The sequence below is a fragment of the Marmota flaviventris genome, chromosome 11 (assembly GCF_047511675.1).
Source record: "Marmota flaviventris isolate mMarFla1 chromosome 11, mMarFla1.hap1, whole genome shotgun sequence".
In the NCBI taxonomy this organism is placed as follows: domain Eukaryota; kingdom Metazoa; phylum Chordata; class Mammalia; order Rodentia; family Sciuridae; genus Marmota; species Marmota flaviventris.
Window position 1 is genome coordinate 104,482,990 of NC_092508.1, and position 19,307 is coordinate 104,502,296.

The window sequence follows — 19,307 nt, forward strand, 5'->3', positions numbered from 1 at the left end:
ACCCACCTTGGGACCATTTCTGCTCTGAAGGACTTTGTTTGGTGTCATCCTCTTTGGTGTAAGGAAGCACCCCAGCCAGGGAGTGATGGAGAAGGAACGGCTGACACCCAGTGGGGCTGGGATCGTGGGAGGTTCATGTGCCAGTGTTTTCCCTGTTTCTTATTAGCAGGGAGACCACAGGCCCTCCCTGTGCCAAGCAAATGCCAATCTCTGCTCATCCGCCGTCAGGTGAACCTCTCATAGGCCGTTGCTGGCACTCTATCAGGACCAATTTATGTGACACGCTTCTGCCTCCAGCCTGGGGAAGCACCTTAGAAAACAGACACGCCCCGCCCCCCCCCCCCCCACACAGCCCTCCTCCAGCAGCCACAGGCCTAATGAGAGGCTCCTACACTGAGTTTTTATTCCTTATCACTTAAGGACCCTAATGCAGTCTGTAGACATTAGTACGTGAAGCCTCTGGGGGCTGGCAGGGGCATCTCACGCACTCTGTTGGCCTCTGAAGGCCCTACTCTCTTGGCTTCGTCAAAACATGCCTCCTGGTCCGGGAGCCCTCTGTGATCTTTGGGTTCAGAGATGACTTTTTGGTGGCTGATCATTCTAACTGGGGGAGGCAGGGCCGTAGGGGAGACTCAACAGAAAACAGCTGTTTATCAATAGAGAGCAAACCAGTTTTAGACTGAATCAGTGATGGGTGGCATGGGACTAGGGGACAGATGTTCTGTGACCCTGGCTGTGGTCTGGCCTCTTGTGCTTTGGGGCAGCAGTGTTTTAGAGTGGTAACTTTAATGGAAAAGTCCCTCTTAGCTGTTCTGAAACATGATACAGTAGTCCCCTCTTATCCTCAGGGATACTTATAGGACATCCCAACCCCCAGTGGATGCCTGAAACCTCGGATGGTATGGACTCTATATGAACATTCTTTCATATGCATACATTCCTGTGATAAGGTTTAATTAATAAATTAGGCACAGGAAGAGATGGACAGAAATAAAAACAGAATAATTATAACAACATACTGTAAAAAAATGTGTGGTCTCTCTATTAAAAGTCAAGACAAGTATTCATATTTTCAGACTGCAGTTAACCATGGAGAACTGAAAATAAGGACCATGAAACCGTGGATAAGAGGAGACTACTGTACCCCATGAGGGGGAACCAGGAGCCACTGTGATTTTCAGGGTGCTGGGAAGGAAGGCAGTTTCTCTGCCTCTCAACGGAGGACGTGTGAAGGTGCCCCGTTTTTTTTCCACGGAGCCAACTTAATGAACACAGTCCTTCAGCCTTGAAGGCAGGTCCAAGAAGAGGCTCAGCCATGATACTCAGTAAGCAGGTGTGTGTCCCCTTCCTACCGACTGATCTGTAAAGGGTCTACTCTAAGCCTTCCAGGGAGACATTCAGAGTAACAATGAAAAGGTGAGAAGGCACAGTGGTTTAAAGAACGGTCACCACCTACTTAATGGAGAGAAAGCAATTACAGTTGCTCGGAAGACAGTTCACTAATGGCTCCACAAAGAAGTGCCTTCACACCCTCACAGGAGGATCCATTTGCAGGCTCCTGGTGACTCCCAACTTTCAAGGGGAAAAAAAATCTCCCTGGCTCAGTGAGAACCAGGTGCAGCAGCTTCAGCCCCAAAGCAACCCCCACCCTACCGCCAAATGGGTGGACCTTAATTTGGCTCCCACCCTTCCCACCACTGACCAGGGGAGAAGAGAAGGGACCACAACCCCTGCCCACTGACATCTCCTCATCTCCAGGCGCCCTTAGGTTGCAGGTAGAGCCGTTGTCTCCCTGCCACTTATGAGTCTCAGCTCCGCATGAGCCTTGGGAGAGCTGAAGGGGGACTAGGGTGGAGGATAAAGGCCGGTACTCACCAAGGCCAAAGCCTCTTCTGTACAAAAAGTGGGTATATCTCCGCAAAGGTCACAATAGCATGATCTTGCTATTTAACATCTGGCACTTGCTTTTAGCTACAAGTTGAAATCTCAGGGACCCATTTTTTTTTTTTTTAAGCTAAGTAAATATAATGGGAAGTCCTGTTATATATGTAAAATACACGTACATCTATGACGCGCACACGTGCGTCATTCGGAATATTACTGCACACAGTTGCATCCCAGGAATTCCAACCTCAAACCACCGCTTTGTGCGTGGACACTCCACATTGCTCCATCCAGAAAAGAAAACCCGAACAGGGCTCAGGCTGCCGACCCGCCCGCACCTCTGGAGCTGAAGCAGGCACCTCACACGTGGCTCGTCTTCTCCACCAGGATGTGGTCTGTGGGTAGCACAAACTTGATGGCGCCATCCTTCTCCCAGCCCCTGCGGATCTTGGCAAGTCTTCGGCTGAAACAGGGGAGGAGGAAGAGGCCTTTGGCCAGGATGATGACGCAGGGGACCAGCAGCGTGAGTGTGAAGGTGGGCGGCAGGTAGAACTTGTAGCGGTTCTCCTCGAAGGCGCGGGTCCAGCCGTAGGTGAGTGTGTGCAGCGTGGTCAGCACCAGGGCCACGAAGCCCAGCGTGGACTGCGGGAGCAAAAGGCAGGAATGAGGGCCTGCGGAGGACCCTGTGCTCCTGCCAGCCTGGTCCCCGGGGAGGGGCTGTAGAACTCAAGGCTGTGGTTTCCAGTCCCAGCCCAACCACTCAGCACATCTAAACTCTCTGACATGTCACTAGCAGAAAAATAAGACTTCTGTGTTGAAGGGATATAAGGGTTGATTAATGCAGATTCAATAAGATAACAATGATCCCCCCCCCCAACTGTTACCTGTGCTTCTGACAGCTGCCAGACAATTTTAGATGGAATTATGTTCAAAGGAACTGAAAAACATTTTAGTAGTTTTGTGTATATTTTAATGAAGAGTAATAAGTGTCCGCCAGCATACTGAAATCATAATTTCATAACTAGTTGGCTTAAGTTAAGGCTGGATAAAAAAATGAAATTGATTTTGAGTTGGCTTAAAGAGAAACACAAAGTAAATAATTTATAGATGGTATGTGGATGTGGCACCAACAGTTAAGGGGGTTCCTAGGGACCTGTGGTCTGAAGGTGACCTGGCACTATACAGAAAGCCTCAAACACCAGACAGATGCACTCAGTGCAGGCTGGTCTTTCACCTCCTGCCATGCTGAGTTATCAGCACCCCAGGTGGAAACCCCTAACCTTTCCCTTGGCCTGCTAAGAGCTGAACCCTAGTTTTTCTATGCAGGTGAGCTGCTCCAATTTGGGAATTTTGCAGTGTAATGATGCTTAGCTGACTGAGTTGGAATCCTTTAATGCAGCCGAAACCCACACCAAAATGGTCTTACCACAGGGAGGTAAGACCATTCCAGCTCCAATTGGAAATGGCCTTCTTATATCAGGGCTCCACCCCTTGAGCCACAGGTGGGCTTTTGTGGGTCACTGCCAGGTGCAACACATGCCCAGGAAGGGCTGATTCCTATAACTTCGGCCTCTTTTGCATGCCAGCATTCCCTGGACCACACAGGGAAGGTGCAGATTCTTCCCAGGTGCTAGTTCCCACAGACACTGACCCAGTTCCAATGGGAGGTCCTGCCTGCCCCTGCTTTCTGTGGAGGCACCAGAGTTGCAGAGATGGCTGGAAAGTGTCTTTTATCCCTGAGCTGACCAGTCTGAAACTGGTTTCAAACTTCCGCTGCACATTAAAATCACCTGGAGATTTGGGGGTGAGGTGGGGGGGATATTAGTGCCCGAGCTCCGCGCCCCCCCGCCGGGAATTTAGATTAAATTGGTTTGGGGCAAGGCTCAGGCATCTGTTGTTTTTCAGAGTTCAGCAGATGATGCTAATGTGCAGCCAGGACTAAAGCACTAATTCTGGAAACTCATATCACCCACATCTTTCTAACTTGAGGTTGAAAAGTCCACATGGGTCCCTGTGCCCAGAAAGTCTGACAGGGGAGGACTTGGACCTATCTGTTCCTTAGACAAAGACCCCCCTGAGGGCCTTTCAGTGCCTGTGTGCTGTGTTGTGCTTTCCTCTAGATGGGGCAGCAACAAGAAGCTGCCCAGGCCTAGCATTAGCATCTCCCTTGGGTGACATACCCTATACTCCAGAGCCTGACACATATGGGCCACCATCCCCAATCTCTAATCTGGAGAGGGAGGGATGAGGTCTTGCACTGGGACAGCAGCCCCCAAGCCCAACAGAGGCAGCCAGCTCCTCCTGTTCATACATTCTCATGGTGTGTCATCCCAAGTCCCAGGATGCAGGTACCAGGAAGCACTAGCCTCGGGCAAAGAGTTCATAGCAAGGGACAAGAGCCAAAGGTCAGCCAATAACGAAGGGCCTCTTGACTTCCCAATCCTGGTGGAAAGCCCAGATGATTCCAGCGAGTTTCTGTCCCTAAAACTTTCTCTCCTTGGGAGCAATTTAATAATCCCAGAATGGCCAAAGGAAACCCAACAAAGGGGAGGGATTGTCACAGGGCAATTAATAACCCCCCAAGCCAGGGCCATTTTTATTTTGTGGAAGCTTGTTAGTAAAAAAGAAACAGCCAGGTCCTCGGTGGCTCCTGCTGGTGCTCAATTACTGCAGCATGAAGGGGCTCTGGACAATCGCTCATCAAGCGGGGGTCAGGCTGTTCTCTGTCATTATTTCAGGCAAGTGGCTGGAATGAACAAGGTCACAGGAAGCTCCTCAAACTCTGGGGCAGAACTGAGGTGCTAAGAGCTGAACCCTAGTTTTTCTATGCAGGTGAGCTGCTCCAACCTGGGAATTTTGCAATCTAATGATGTTTAGCTGACTGAATTGGAATCCTTTAATGCAGCCGAAACCCACACCAAAATAACGAAACCGCCCAAAGAAACACAGCCCCAAATTAAAACTTTGAAAACAGCCTTGGAAACAAAAGGACAAATGAAAATATGAGTTGCACTATCCCGATGGCTTTTAGATAAACACAATATTATAGACCCAGGGGTCAGCCCATTGAGACCACAGGTGGTTTCGAAGCCCTGGCAGCTGTGTGAAGGTGCATGGGAGTGGGGGAAATAGAATCTGAGTAGCGCCTCACTGGCCACACTAACTTGACAAGATTTGGTTTGCAACTTTGCTAAAAAAAAAAAAAAAAAATCATTCATTTAGCCAGCCACGCATGGCGGTGCATGCCTATAATCCTAGTGACTCAGGAAGCTGAGGCAGGAAGATCACAAATTGAAGGTCAGTCTAGGCAACTTAGCAACTCTGCCTCAAAATATAAAATAAAAAGAGCTGGGGGTGTAGCCCAGTGGTAGAGTGTCTCTGGGTTCAAATTCCAGTAACCCTCCAAAAAAATCATCCAGTTATTATGGAGTGCATGGATCCTTAGTTGACATGTACTGGGCTCACATATTCCCAATGACCACATGAGTGAACTCAGGCACCACACCAGGGAGCAGAATCTCCAAGAGTCTGAGAAACTTGTCTGATGGTGCAGGGCAGGGGAGGGTCTTGGCACTGACCCCAGATCAGTGTTTCCACCTCCTGTATTCCAACCACCAGGGGGCGCCACACACTGCAGCACATGCACCTAGGGGTCACCCAGACTTCCAAGTCATCCCTCAATATGAGTCCACAGGTCAGGGGCAAGTTTGGGCATCCCTATTCTCCAGGAGTGCTCTGTGTCTTCAAACCTTTCTAATGGTGGCTTGCCAGTAAGAAAGGCATTTTACATCACTGCACAGGAGACAACATGTATGTAGTTCCTGAGTCAATATAGCTGAAAACATCTATCCTTACACCATGCAAGCCCTCAATGTTTCCTTTGTCATTTTATTCTATTTCATTTAGAAAATGCAGGGGGCAACCCACTGAATGGATTGCATGACCCACTCAAAATGTCTACCATGGTTGGCAGACTCCGACTTGAACTGCTTGGATACCCAGGGTTGAAGCCTCTTGGCCTCTCTCTTGCTACCTCCAATCGGGAGTGAATGGTCAGGAGGACCATGGTGGTGCACGACTGTAGTCCTAGCTCAGGGGCTCAGGTGGTGGGACATGCTCTGCTCAGAGTGGGGATACAGGCGGTGGAGCTGGAAGCCAGGCTTCCTGGGTCCAGGGCATCTTGCATGTCAGCTTTCTTGGGAGACAGAGCGCCTGGGTTTTGTGGACAGAGTGAGGATATTTTGTTTCCACAAACAAAATCCTGCCTTCCTACCCATATGACCCCCATCCCCAGCTCCTGCAGTGGCAGAAGGACTTTCATATTTTTATTTTGACTCTTCAATATGTAAAGCAGGGTGCAGCTACTGGGGTCTCAGTCAGCTTTTGCTAACAAAATCAAATCCATAGGCTTTCTCTAGCAGCCAGAGCCAGGGCATGTAATCTGTGGCTGCTTAAGGGAGCCACTTTCTGGTGAGAGAAGCAACCTGTGGTCTGTTTTAATTGTGGACAAGCCATGTACCCAGGATACTCTAGGCGGGAACAGGCAAATCCTAGATTTGAGTGTGAGACACACGGGGATTAGTGGCAGATCAGTCAAATTCCCTTCCCTCCGCCCTCTTGGCTAGCATGTGTCAGCCTGAGCACTCCTCCAGGACTTGTGAGACGAGCAGAGCCCTGGAGATTCACAGACAACGCTTTACAAAACAACCACAACCGTTTTGTTCTAAGGTACTCTAAGGATCCCCAGTCACAAATAATTAATCGCAATTACATAAAAGCAACACACTGTCACTGTCCCTGAGTCCTCACTGCTCAGGGAAGATACTCAACAGATTTTTTTTGCTGACAGTGGGGGTGGATAACATTGCTGTTCTCTGCCCTGATACCATACAAAGGCAGGATCCAGCATTAGTCAGCGCCCATCCATGGAGGGGATAGGCTAATCCACCAACACTGACCATGTGCTCTGTGTGGGGAATGGTGGGAGATGCCCAAGGAATGTCAGAAGGGTCCCCATCTCAGTTGTCTCCATTATCATTGGAACAAGGCTCTGCCTGCCTGCTCCCTACCTCATCCTAGCGTGATGTCCCGCATACAGCAAGTGCTCAATCCATGTACAAAAACCCTTCTGCCTCTGGCAGCATTTCCCAGAGCATGTTCTGAAGGGGGCTGATAGCTTTGAGAGCTGTCACCTGAAAAACAGGGCAGGGGTGGCGCTAAACGTCACATCAGTCTAGTTAACAGGTTGTGTATGGTACACATTGTTGGAATCTTTGATGTGCCAAAGAGTGCTATGAGTCTCTTAGGGGGAAGCATTTCTCAAATTTATTGGATGACAGATCTTCTTCTTCTTTTTTTCTTTTTCTGGTGGTGCTGGGGGTATGTGTGTGAGGCAAGCACGCTATCACTGAGCAATACCCCACTCCTAAGACCTCCTTTTCTCTGGATTTTCCCAGGAATGGTGTCCTTTGGAGATGCTGTGACTCATCCCTTACGTACAGTGACCCCAAAGCTCACCTCCCCACCTGCCCTGCATGCATCCAAGGCTTAAAAGGAACCAGAGTGCCAGGTTGGGGCATGGGGGCGGTGTGGTAGGCTGGCTTCAGTGATTCACATCTAGACCTGCAAAATGTCCCATGACTACAGGGCACAGAATTTTTGTTTGGACAGTTCAAGAACTGCAGAAGCTGAGAATGCTCGATCTGGGAGTCTGTGTGCTGTTCTCTAAATTGTTTTGCATTCCTCCACTTGGCTTCCCCTGATGTCTAAAGGTGAGCTTGTCTTTGGCAGTCCTATTGTCAGGAGGCCAGGAGGGTCCCCAGGGTAGGAAGGCCCTGGCATCTGACTGGGTGGAAGGAAGGTTCTTGCTGGGGACAGGTGGGCGGGGCCGCTGAGTCCCCCTGGTAGAGAAATCACTACTTTACCTGTACAAAGCTGAACTCCCTCCAGTTGAGCGAGTTCGCGATGGACGGCAGAGAGGTGACGGCCAGCAGGGACAGCGTGCCGAGGGCCAGCACTCCCAGGGAGACGTATATCTCCATTCGCCAGACTTCCTCCTCCACCCAGAGGTGGCTCTTGTTGGCTACCTGACATGGACGGAAGGAAAACCATGAACACAGAGGCAAAGGCTGCTGGTGCCCTGGGAAGTGTGGGAGCGTGTGCTAAAGAACAGGAGCTGCTACCGCCCCTACCCCCACCTGACACCCACCAAGTGCCCGATTGTGTTCTAAGTGCTTCTCAGGCATTCCCACAATCATGCCCTGAGATGGAGATCACTATTAACCCATTCTACAGATGGAGGCACAGAGGTCAAGTCACTTTCCCCAGGTCACCGGTTGCCAGAGTCTTACACATATCTGTCTGGGAGCAGCCAACCAGCCAAGAGCAAGGAGCCAGAGAGATCAACAAGAAAGACACTTTGAGCAAAACTGTATCACACGGATTTTCAATCCCTACATCACAGGACAGCAAGAGGGGCTCTTCCAGCATCCCCTCAGCCAGGTGGGCTGGCACCTCTGCAGGCTGCCTCCTCTCCCGGCCCATCTCCCGCTGGATGCTTGTTCTCCCTGGTCCCCCCGGTCTGCCCCTGGATCACCCCTCAGGACACACAGACACACAGAGTTATTGACCCCCCAACATTTCCTGACTCAAGTCCCCAAGTCCCCATCTTCCCACCTACTCGTTCATTTCTGTCTGAGGCACATAACTTTGGTCCAACTGTTGCCAGGCAACAGAGACTGAAATCCATTTGCCAAACCATTTAGCAACCACTTAGGAAGTACCTACTATGTGCTGAGCCCTGGGCTGCAGAGAGCAGGGACACCTGCTTTCACAGAGCTCTATGATCCTTACTAAGCTCCAGGGATTCATACACGGGAGACTCTCTGCAAACCTGAAGATTCCCCCTCCTCTGCCCACGTGGACCATCCCTGCAGATGAGCCCACTCCTAGCCTGGTGACAACCAGAGGCAGAGCATACTCAAGAGGAAGACCTTGTGTCAAGGTCCTTCCATTAGGGATCATCATCTCCCAACCCGCCCAGGTAGCTGAGTTCCTGGAAGTCAGTGTGTTTTCTGAGAAGCCCCAAGAGATGCTCGTTACTTTTATCTCCCAGCAGAACAAGCAGCAGTAAGTGTGACAGAAAATGTGACTCTTCTTCAGTAGGCTGGTCCCTGCCTCTTAAAACAGAATGACTCACATAGGTTTATTTTTTGAGAAACTACTTCACCTACGAAAAAAAAAAAAGAAAGAAAAAATAATGTAAGCCTAGTTACCAGATAAAATATTAAAAATGAATCCAGGGGCTCAGTTAAAACAGCTGAAAGGCTTATTGAGGGGAAGTTTAAAGAAACTGAGAAAAAAAATTATGGGCTCTATGTTATTTAAGGATATTAGGGGGAGACGGCTCATGTTGGAGGTATTGCTTTTTCTTGCTTTCTGCTTCTTCTCCCCCCCCCCCCCGCCCCCGTGCTGTTGGGATGGAACCCAGGGCTTCGCACATGCTAGGCAAGCACTCCACCACTGAGCTGCACCCCCATGTCTTTAAGCCATGAAAGGACCTGGAGACCCTGCTTCTTGTCCTGACCACTAGTCGTGACTCTGAAAAAGTGTCTTGGGCCTCAATTTCTCTACCTGAGAGACACGGATGAGGTCATGTCTGAAACTATGGATTTCCTCATGTGTCAGAAACTGCTAGGGCAGCATTAGCTAGTAGGTTGTAGCTAGGACCACACGAGGGGCACAGGTCCCCTCCACAGCAGTGACCAAGGGGACTGAGTCACTCCTGGCAGTGTTAACCATGCTCCCAAATAAGTCATCTCCACGTGGCAAGCTGTTTGTTCGTCAACTCCACTTCATTAGTCACTCCTTCCTGTGTCTTGGTAAGACCAAGCAGTTAATGTCATAAGTCAGGGTTTGGAGGATTGCACACATATACCACGCCGGCTTGCAAAATGTCTTGTTATTTTCCTTTGGATGTTTCCATTCTGTGGCGATGCTGGCAAGGGAGAGGTGGGGCAAGGGAGCAGTGGATGGCCAAGGACCTGCGTCTTGGTCACCCTGACAGCCTGTGAAATATATATGTGACCTCCAAGGTCCCAGTGCTGCCCAGGCCTGATGGCTCTCTGCTCCCCTAGGAATCCTCCTACAAAGGACTATAGACCTGCAACTGGGACCTCCGTGTGGGCTCTTGGTAGTCAGAAGAGGCGACTACAGAGGGGTATTTTTACTGCTATGGTTACTATGAGGGTACCAAGGAGAGCGGTCACCAGCCAGAGAGGGACTCAGTCGTGGGATTTTCTTTCTCTTCTGGGTGTGGATTGGATGCTGTAGGATGCAGGGGCAGGAGGCCCAGTGAGGCTGCAGCGGTGTCCCTTCTCCAAGGCCCCGTGGTGGGCGGTGGTGGGGAGAGGGTGATGCCCACGGCCGGAGGAGGCTCCACATCAGAGGAGGAGTAGGGAGGGAAAGGGGCAGCCAGGGCAGTGGAGTCGAAGCATCACAGCTCCATAGATCTGGACTCAGAAGCCAACTCTGTCTTGGGGACAGTCATGAGACCGTGGGCAGTGCCTTCCTTGCTAGGAGCACCACTGTGTCTCTGGCTGTCACCCAAGGACTAAGTGGATGGTGTGTGTGAAATGAGTAGCATGTGACTGGTACGTAGGAGATGCTGGATATAACAAATGGCTGGGGCTCTGGTTCTTTAGTGGCAGTTGAGCAATTAAATGAGCACTTAGCCAGGCGCGGTGACACACACCTGTAATCCCAGCAGATCTGGAGGCTCAGGAGGGAGGGAGGATCAAAAGTTCAAAGCCAGACTCAGCAACTTAGCAAGATTCTGTCTCTAAATAAAATACAAAAAAAAAAAAAAGAAAAAAGAAAAAAGGCTGGGGATGTTGCTCAGTGGTTAGCACCCTGGGTTCAATCCCCAGTACCAAAAAAAAAGAATTCTGTCTGAGCTCTACGTGCTCCTCTTAGGAGATGGCTGGCATTGGCTTTGTGGCCATTTTCATTTTCAGGGTCACTCAGTGAATGTGCATGGGGACTCTGTTAGGAATCTTGGCCCTCCAGGTGTGGAAGGTGATGAATTGTATGATGAATTGTTTTAGAAAAATAACAAAATAACAGAAGAATGTACCAAACACAGCAGGTGGGTTTGGGGAAACAGGGGGAAAAGCTGGGAGAGCTTAAAAGAGGTAGGGTTTTGAAGGAGGAATAGGAGTTTGCCAGACTGTGAAGGTGTCCCAGGGCAGGTATTCTAGGTCAAGGGAGATGAGTTCTGCCCATTTAGAGGACAATACAGGGCCCAAGTGTGATGTGTCACAGAAGTGGGGTAGAGGAGGCTGGAGGGGGGGTGTGGCTCCACTGTGAACAGTCTACCCTTATCCCAAAGACATGGGGAGTCACCTTGCAGCAGTGATGTGGCCAGAGGAGAGGTTTAGACTGTTCTCTGATACTCATATGCAGATCAGATTTGGAGCAAGGGGCCTAGGGAAACAGTGGGCAGGTTGAACACTGATCTTGATTTTTTATTTTGATTTTGAAATGTATCTCTAGAGAACAGCACAAGCAAATCAGAAAGCACTCTTCAAATATTAGCCGATGCTGCTCATAATATGGTCAACACACATGGTCTCAAAGGTCTGCTCGACACCTGGGATCTGTGCTTCCAAATCTGCAGACTCAGGGGCTTCCAGGAAACCCAGAAGGAGTTTCTCGCGCCCAGGCTAATGTGTTCCTTCACCTAAAGAGCACAGTGGGCCCTGGGGTGCAGAGCAGCACTAGTCAGGTGCTATGGGGAGGCGGCCGATGGCAGGCAGGGGAAGCTACACTTGAGGCACGTGCCACCAGGGAGGCCTGCTCTGGGGGACTGGATGCATAACAGGCTCAGGTGCCCACGTGCAGGACCCGGAGCATTCAACAGGTTTAATTAAGCACCTCCAGGTTAAGCGACTCCCTGCTCTGCGCTGCTTCATGTCAACCCCAGCAGCCTTCTGACCACGCCCCCAGACACAGCTGCCCTCTGACCACGCCCCCAGACACAGCTGCCCTCTGACCACGCCCCCAGACATAGCTGCCCTCTGACCACGCCCCCAGACATAACCCCTTAGTCCGGTTCTACCTTGAGAACTTTGTGGAACAAGTTGAAGCCCCTTTGCATGGCTAGCCTTTGATGCCATCCCATCCTGCAGAGTGATGGTTGCCTGGCAACCTCCACAGAGCCTGCAGCCCTAGATGGCTTTGGAATATCGGGAAAATTACCTTGTCTTTGCCCCTCTGTGCCCTGGTATTGGCATCAAAACAAAATTGGTTAACATGACATCAAGGAGAGCCTTGGCCAGGTAGAGCATTTAGAGAAAGGCATAGGGCACTGTGGTCACAACAGTAATCCCAATTTAGGAGGTGGAGGCAGGGGGATTGCAAGTTCAAGGCCAGCCTTGTCAAGGCCCTGTATCAAAATTTTTAAAAAGGGGTGGTGGTGGTACTGGGGAGAAAAAAAAAAGAGGAATTTAGAGAAAGGCCTGAAACACCTGCTACTCAGAGGAGAGGGCTTCCCATTCCCCAAACATAGGGCTCAGGTTCTTCCACTCTCAGGGTCTGCCCCGTCCTGGGCAGCACAGTCCTCCCAAGAGCCCCACAGACCCTCCTGTGGAGAGGAACAGCTCTTTAGAAGTAAGAAAGTATCTGCCCGCTGGTGCCATGGCTCCCACATGTAATCCCAGCTACGCGGATGGCTGAAGCAGCAAGTTCAAGGCCAGACTGGGCCACTTAGAGACCCTGTCTCAACATACAAAATAAAAAGGACTGGGGCTGTAGCTGAGTGGTAGAACACCCCTGGGGTTCAATCCCCAGTATCAAGGGGAAAAAAAAATCTAAGAGCATCAACGTTAGAGTAGGAGAGACCTTGATCTACACACCACCCCACAGGGCAAAAGAGGGCCTGGGATTTGCTCAAAGTCAAGACACTGGAGGGTAAGAATCCAGGGCTTGGCCTTCAGGCCTGCACGCGACACCTGCTAAGGTCAATCTTACTTTTTTCTGTAGCCCCCTCCTCCCCAGGGCCTAGCAGAGTAGGTGCTCAGTGAATGAGTGGAGGAATGAATGACCCAGTTCTGAGATCATATACTCTACTGCTAATTTGGCTGTTTTCCCAGGAAAAAGCACCATGGGTACAGCGTTGATCTGGAGTAGAATGGCTAAGTCTGAATCTTAGCTTTGCTCCTTATTGGCTTTGTGACTTTAGTCCAGTTACTTAACCTCTCTGTGCTTGAGTTTTCCTCATCTATAAACTAAGGTTAGTACAGTACTTGCCTTACAGAGATAAGACAGGGATTAAATGAATTCACAGTGGGTATGTCTGTAACACTCTTAGAATGGTACCCGGAACACAACAAGCTCTTTTTTAAGGGTTCGTGACTATTATTTTTTTTTCCTTGCCTCTCATTTCTAGCAGGCCTCGCGCTTCTCTGCCTGAAGTCTGGGGTTCTTCCTCTCCCTTAGGAGAGACTGAGCCCACAGAGGCGATGGTGCCAGGTGTCTGTGGGTGGGGAAGACAAGGGCCCCTGAGAAGCTGCCAGCAAGACAGCAGGAGCCCCCAGAGGAGCAGGGGCTGAGGTCTGTGGTTCCTTGGCAGGTGCCAGCCTCGCTTGCCTGTCCTCTGGGTCCCCATCCTTTGAGGCCATGTGCTGGGCATGCCTGGGGAGGGTCACGGCATCCAGAGCGGGGTCAGGAGCTGCAGGCCCACCCAGGCTGGACCAGGGGTGGAGGAGAAGCGTCTCACAGCACCTGGGCCAGCCCTGCCGCGAGACCCATCCTGGAGTGGGAGGGACCCTCGAACCAGCCGGCCCAGGGGTGGGGGGCCTGGAGGTGGGGTTCAGGAGCTGGAGTCGGCAGAGCGGGGCTTGAGCGCCACAGGCCTGTTTCTGGGAGTCCGGCTGCCAGCTGACACCGCCTCTGTTCCACCTGGCTCGGCCCAAAGGCCCCCCCTTTCCCAGGGCCGCTGCTGGCAAAGGAACACCATATGGCTTTTCCAAATGAATAAAAATCCCAGCCCCCCAAAATTAAAAAAAAGCCACAAACCAGAAACACTTACTCCGGAAGGCCACCGCAACTTAGCTGATGGCAGCTGAATCCTTCCAGGTGCTCAGACCAAAATCCCCCGAGACACCCTTGCCCCGTAGCTGGCGACCCCAAGCCCATTCCATCTGTGATTCTGTGCGCTCCTGCTTCCCAATCCGCCTCCGGTCCCTTCCTGGCCCTGTGCCACTCCATCCTGCTGCCACCACCTCCACTTCTAGCAGTGAAGCATCAGGCAGATCACCAGCAAGACTGAGTCACTGGACCCTGCACTGGCTCCCTGCTCCTCTCAAGCTCCAAGGGCCAAGCCCTTCCTTGACCTTCAAGGCCCTGGGATCTGGCTTCCATCTCTCAGGCCTGCGCACCACCTGGCCCCTGGCTCCAGCCTCCCAGGCCTCTCAGCTGTCCCTCAAGCATGCCTGAGGGACATGTTTCTTGTGAGCGTCCACTGAATGCACCCTGACACTCAAAGTCATGGGCAGCTGGACGTGGGTACCACCCAAGGAGCAGGATCTGCAGGCAGCCACTGGCCCAGCAGCACCAGGTACACAGACAGTGCTGGACAGACAGTGTAGGCCAAGGGGCGGGAAAGGGAGGGTGTGGGGCTGATACCTGCTCGACAGCCAGGTTGACCAGCTCGTAGCGGGAGGAGCGCAGCAGAGGCAGGCAGAAGCTGTAGACGGCGTGCAGAGCTGCGCAGTAGAAGCTGAGCAGCCCAATCTGCTTGCGGTGCTGCAGCCAGTGGTCCAACCAGTCGGGGAAGCGGCGGTATTTGGTGCCTCGTCGCAGCTGCAGAGCGGCTGCCAGCACGCCAGGCAGGTAGACCAGGGACAAGAGCACGTAGGCCACACAGGGCAGCGTGGTGTTGACCACAGACACGGGCAGCTTGTAGAACTTGTTCTTGCCCTTTTGCACATAGGGGTGCAGCACGTCGCGGACGAAGTTGTAGGCATAGAAGCAGACAAAGAGCCCCAGGGCCAGGAGGGTGGGCACCTTCCAGCTTGGGAGGAGGCGCAAGGGCATGGCCTCTACCTCCCGGGCTGATGCCAGGGATCCCATGTCCACAGGCATGAAGCCCATGGCATGCACCATCTCTGAGATGGTACGTTTGGCTTCTGGCTGGTCACTACAGATGGGCACCTGTGAGGAGGAAAGAAGACAATTATATATGTGGTCACAGGCTATAGGAGTGGGCAGGATCTCGTGACCACCTGGGCCAAACTCCTGTCAGCTGAGAAAAATAAGGTACAGGGGGCTCGTCCAAATGAGTGGTCAATCAACAGTCAGCATAAGGTGGCTGACTCCCAGGCCAGGGGTCTTCTCAGGGCCCCCTGTGGCCTCCCGGGCTCAAGCCCAGCATGCACAGCAAGGTCCACCACTCAAGGAGGGAAACTGCAAGTGAGCGTCCTGCCCAGCTCAGGGATATCAATAGCCACAGGCCAAATGCCCACCTAGGTAGCTTCCCTGGTCCCCAGGAAGAATGGCTTTCATGACTGCAGCCTGCCTTGGAGTTACTCAGTGACAAGGTCCAGACACGGGCCTGAATGTGTACCCCTGGCTGCAAGCTCCATCCCTCAGTATGGAAGTGTGCCCTTTGATGATGTCCCTTGGTTCCACAGGGACCTCAGCCCACCCATGAGGCCTTTCCCATGCCAGCCCTGCCTCCCTTCTCTGCCCCTGGCCCAGCTGTTTCTTATTTTATGAGCGTCCACTGAATGCACCCTAGTGTCCTTGGATCTCCAGGCACTCCTGGGGTCATTGTGGTTCACTAACTGAGCACTTAGTCTGTGCTGCCTTTATTCACATGATCCTCGGCCTTGCCACAAGCCTGCAGGTAGGTACAACTGTCTCCATTTTTCAGACGAAGATACTGAGGCCCGAGAGCATTTTTTTTTCCTTGCCTTTTTGACTTTTCAGGTTGGCCCCTCAGCCTCAAAAGCCCTCTCTGCTAATATGAGGCAGGTCCAGGTCAAAGCCCACTTCAGTCTTCTCCAGCTAGCTCGCTTGCTCCGGTCCCTCCAGACCCTGCACCCCACTCTCACGCACTGCAGGAGTTCTGCCATGCAGAGTGTACTCAGACCTACAGTCAGGCTGGCCAGTTTCTCTGGACCGTCTCACAGAGCCTGGCACCCGGCTGGACTCAGTGGTGGGCATTCTCCCACAGGTGTGGAGTCTGGCCCTCTCCCCCGTGAAGGTGCAGGTGACCTTTTTGGCATTAAAACCCACCTTGTCTGGGTAGGAGCTCCTCCTGCCAAGAGATGCACACAGCTCTGACTATTCTCCAGAGATCTATTTCCCCTCACCAAACCTGCTGCTGATTGTCCTAAGAAACTTTCTCAGTTCTTAGAAGTCCTTGGCATAAACCTGATAAAGTGTGGGACCCGCCTGTCTTCTCAGGGCCTGGTATGGAAATGTGTTCTTTTTTTTTCTTCCTGACTCCAGTTCTGCAGGCAAAGTCTCTCCTGTTTGGCTCCAAATACTAAAAAGTCACCACCCTTTTCTCCTCATCCCCTAGGAAACCAGTCACCATAAGAGAAAGAACATGGGTGCTCTGATTTGGATCTAGAACTCCTTCAGGGCTGGGGATGTGGCTCAAGCGGTAGCGCACTCGCCTGGCATGCATGTGGCCCGGGTTCGATCCTCAGCACCACAACAAAGATGTTGTGTCCGCTGAAAAAATTAAAAAATAAATATTAAAATTCTCTCTCTCTCTCTCTCTCTCTTTAAAAAACAAAAAACTCCTCCAAAGGCCTGTTGAAGGCTTGGTCCCCAGCTGGTGGCACTGTTGGGAGGTGGCAGAAACTCTAGGAGGGAGTAAATAGCTGACAGTGTATCCCTGAAGGGTATATTTTGTTCCAGCCTTTCTGTCTCTTTTTGACTAGTCACCATGAAGTGAGCAGCTTTTCTCTACCATGCCTTCCTGGCCAACATATCCTGACTTACCATTGGCCCAGAGCAATGGAGCCAGTTGACTGTGAACTGAAACTTCTGACACCATCAGCCAAAATACATCTTTCCTCCTTTAAGCTGATTTATCTCAGGTATTTTGTCACAGTGACAAAAGGCTGAGCAACACAATGGGTTTCAGACCCATATGACTAGGATTCAAATCCTTCATCAGCTATATGCTTTGAAATAAGATCATCAGCATCTCTAAGCCTCAGTTTCCTGGCTGGACAATGGAATTTGGCAGTGATGTGCAAGGTTGGCTAAGACAAGGTGCATATAAAGCTTGGCATGCTGATAGCCCTCAAAGAAAATGAGCCATTTATATTTATTGTGATGATGGTTGTTATTCTCCCTGAACATACCTGCCTGTTCCCATCCCTCGGGCCAGCCTGCAGGGTCCAGGCGGAGATGACGTTGAAGGCCTTGACCACCGTGCAGGTGGGGAAGAGAGAGGCCAGGTATTCGGCATTGGACTCACGATGCTGGAGGTGCTCCTGCTCCGTGGGATTGCTCACGTCCACCAGGATCTTGCCGGCTAGCTGGTCACTGAGATCACACAGCGAGGAGTAGTGCTCCCGGAACACAGCCACGAAGATGACTTCTGGGGAGCTCACCGCCTCCTCCCTCAGAGTCACCTGGGCTGAGGAGGGGAACAGCCCGGCTGTGCGCTTGGGATTACGGCTTCCCACCACCACGCTGAAGCCAGAGCCTATAAGCCGTGTGGCCAGGGAGCGGGCAAAGTCCCCACTGCCCAGAATGCCCACTTTGGGGGCCTTGCTGGGGGCCTCCGCGAGGCTGCCGTCACTGTCCACCAGGCAGCGGCTGATCAGTGGCTTGTCCATCTCTCCTGACATTTTGGTGGCTGTAAGAGAAAGCAGGAGCTCCATCACTGATTGTTCCCTCCTGCCCCTGATGCCCCCTTTTGTCCACTGTGGAGGGTCACACACTCACTTAGCAGGTGTTCTCTGAGTGCTACCATGTGCTAGCATCAGGGGACATGCTAAGCAAGACCAGCTCCTGCCCTGAGGAGGGCACAGGCTCAGGAAGAGGAAGGTGATGGACTCCTGTCCCCCACCCTTTGCCTCTCCTGCAGAATTACCTCCTGGGGACAAATTGGCAGGGTGGGAATCCTGGGAAGGAGGACATGGCTCTTACACAGCCAATGCTGCGCAGTCACATACTTCTTTTCCAAAGGATTATGCTCTGGACAGTGTCACCAGCCAGGAGTGGCCACTCAACCCAGCCTCATCATGGGTGTGTGTTGTTGTCTATGGTCACTGGCAGGGTTAACATGTTCCTGGGCAGGGCCTCCTCTTATGACTCTGGGCGTCACTGTTTGTCACTGGGTCTGGCACAGACCTGGTGCTCAATGTTTGCTGAATGAATGGATGAACACCAAAACCCTCCTCTGAGGGTCTGGGGAGACATGGGAATGAATTGGACCCTGAGATACGGTGGGTGCCCTTTGATGGTATTATGGTTTAGAGTGGTGTCCCCCAAAAGCTCATGAGATGAGGCAAGAAGGTTTGGAGAAGTGATTGGGTTATAGCCTTAACCTAATCACATGAATTGACCCCCCTGATGAGATTCACTGAGTGGTAACCGGAGGCAGGTGGGCTGTGGCCGGAGGAAGTGGTTCACTGGGGACGTGGCTCTGGGGTATATATTTTGTATCTGTCAAGTGGAGACACTCTCTGCTTTCTGATCATGATGTGAGCTGATGCTCTCTGCTACTCCTCCACCATGATGTCGGGCCTCACCTCCAGCCCCAAGGAAATGGAGCCAGCTGTCTAGGGACCGTGACCTCTAAAATCCTGAGCCCTCAAATAAAATCTTCCTCCCCTACAGTGGTGCTGGCCGGGTCATTTAGTCACAGCAGTGAAAAAGCTGACGACTAAAGCAGGTGGGAAAATGACATTTTAATTGCTACCAACTTCTAATTGAAATTGGCTCTTTCCTTCACATATGAAGCAACGAACCACAGAGTATTGGCAGGACCTGTGTGTCACCAGGACTGATCGATGTCAAATCACAAATTCAATTGTCAAAGAGTTCTCTGAGTACTAGTTAAACTTACCTTTAATTTCAAATTACAGTAGAGTGGGGATTCAATCGGCAGAACCCCCCACAACACACACACATTAAGGTAGATGTTAAGTCTGCTACTGGCTCTTGTTCCTTATGTGAATGCATACTACATGCATGCACATAAATAGGCATGCATATTACTAAAATGCATCTCTTTCGTGGTACTGGGGACTGAATCCACACATGCTTTACCACTGAGCTATATCCCTGGCACTTTTTATTTTGAGTCAGGGTCTCACAAAGTTGCTCAGGTTGGCCTTGAACTTGCAATCCTCCTGCCTTCTGCCTCTGAAGTTACTGGGATTACAGACGTG

General features: G+C 51.5%; 1 protein-coding gene across 1 annotated transcript in view; it reads right to left on the reverse strand.

The window, feature by feature from the left end:
- Positions 1-334: 334 nt before the first annotated feature.
- Positions 335-19,307, reverse strand: part of Steap3 (STEAP3 metalloreductase) — a 36,639-nt gene continuing 17,666 nt past the window's right edge. The window contains 5 exon segments of the mRNA XM_027936882.2: positions 335-2,276; positions 2,278-2,526; positions 7,809-7,970; positions 14,569-15,096; positions 17,268-17,767. Of these exon segments, the coding sequence (XP_027792683.1) occupies positions 2,133-2,276; positions 2,278-2,526; positions 7,809-7,970; positions 14,569-15,096; positions 17,268-17,759 (1,575 nt within the window). The 5' untranslated portion in view covers positions 17,760-17,767 and the 3' untranslated portion in view covers positions 335-2,132.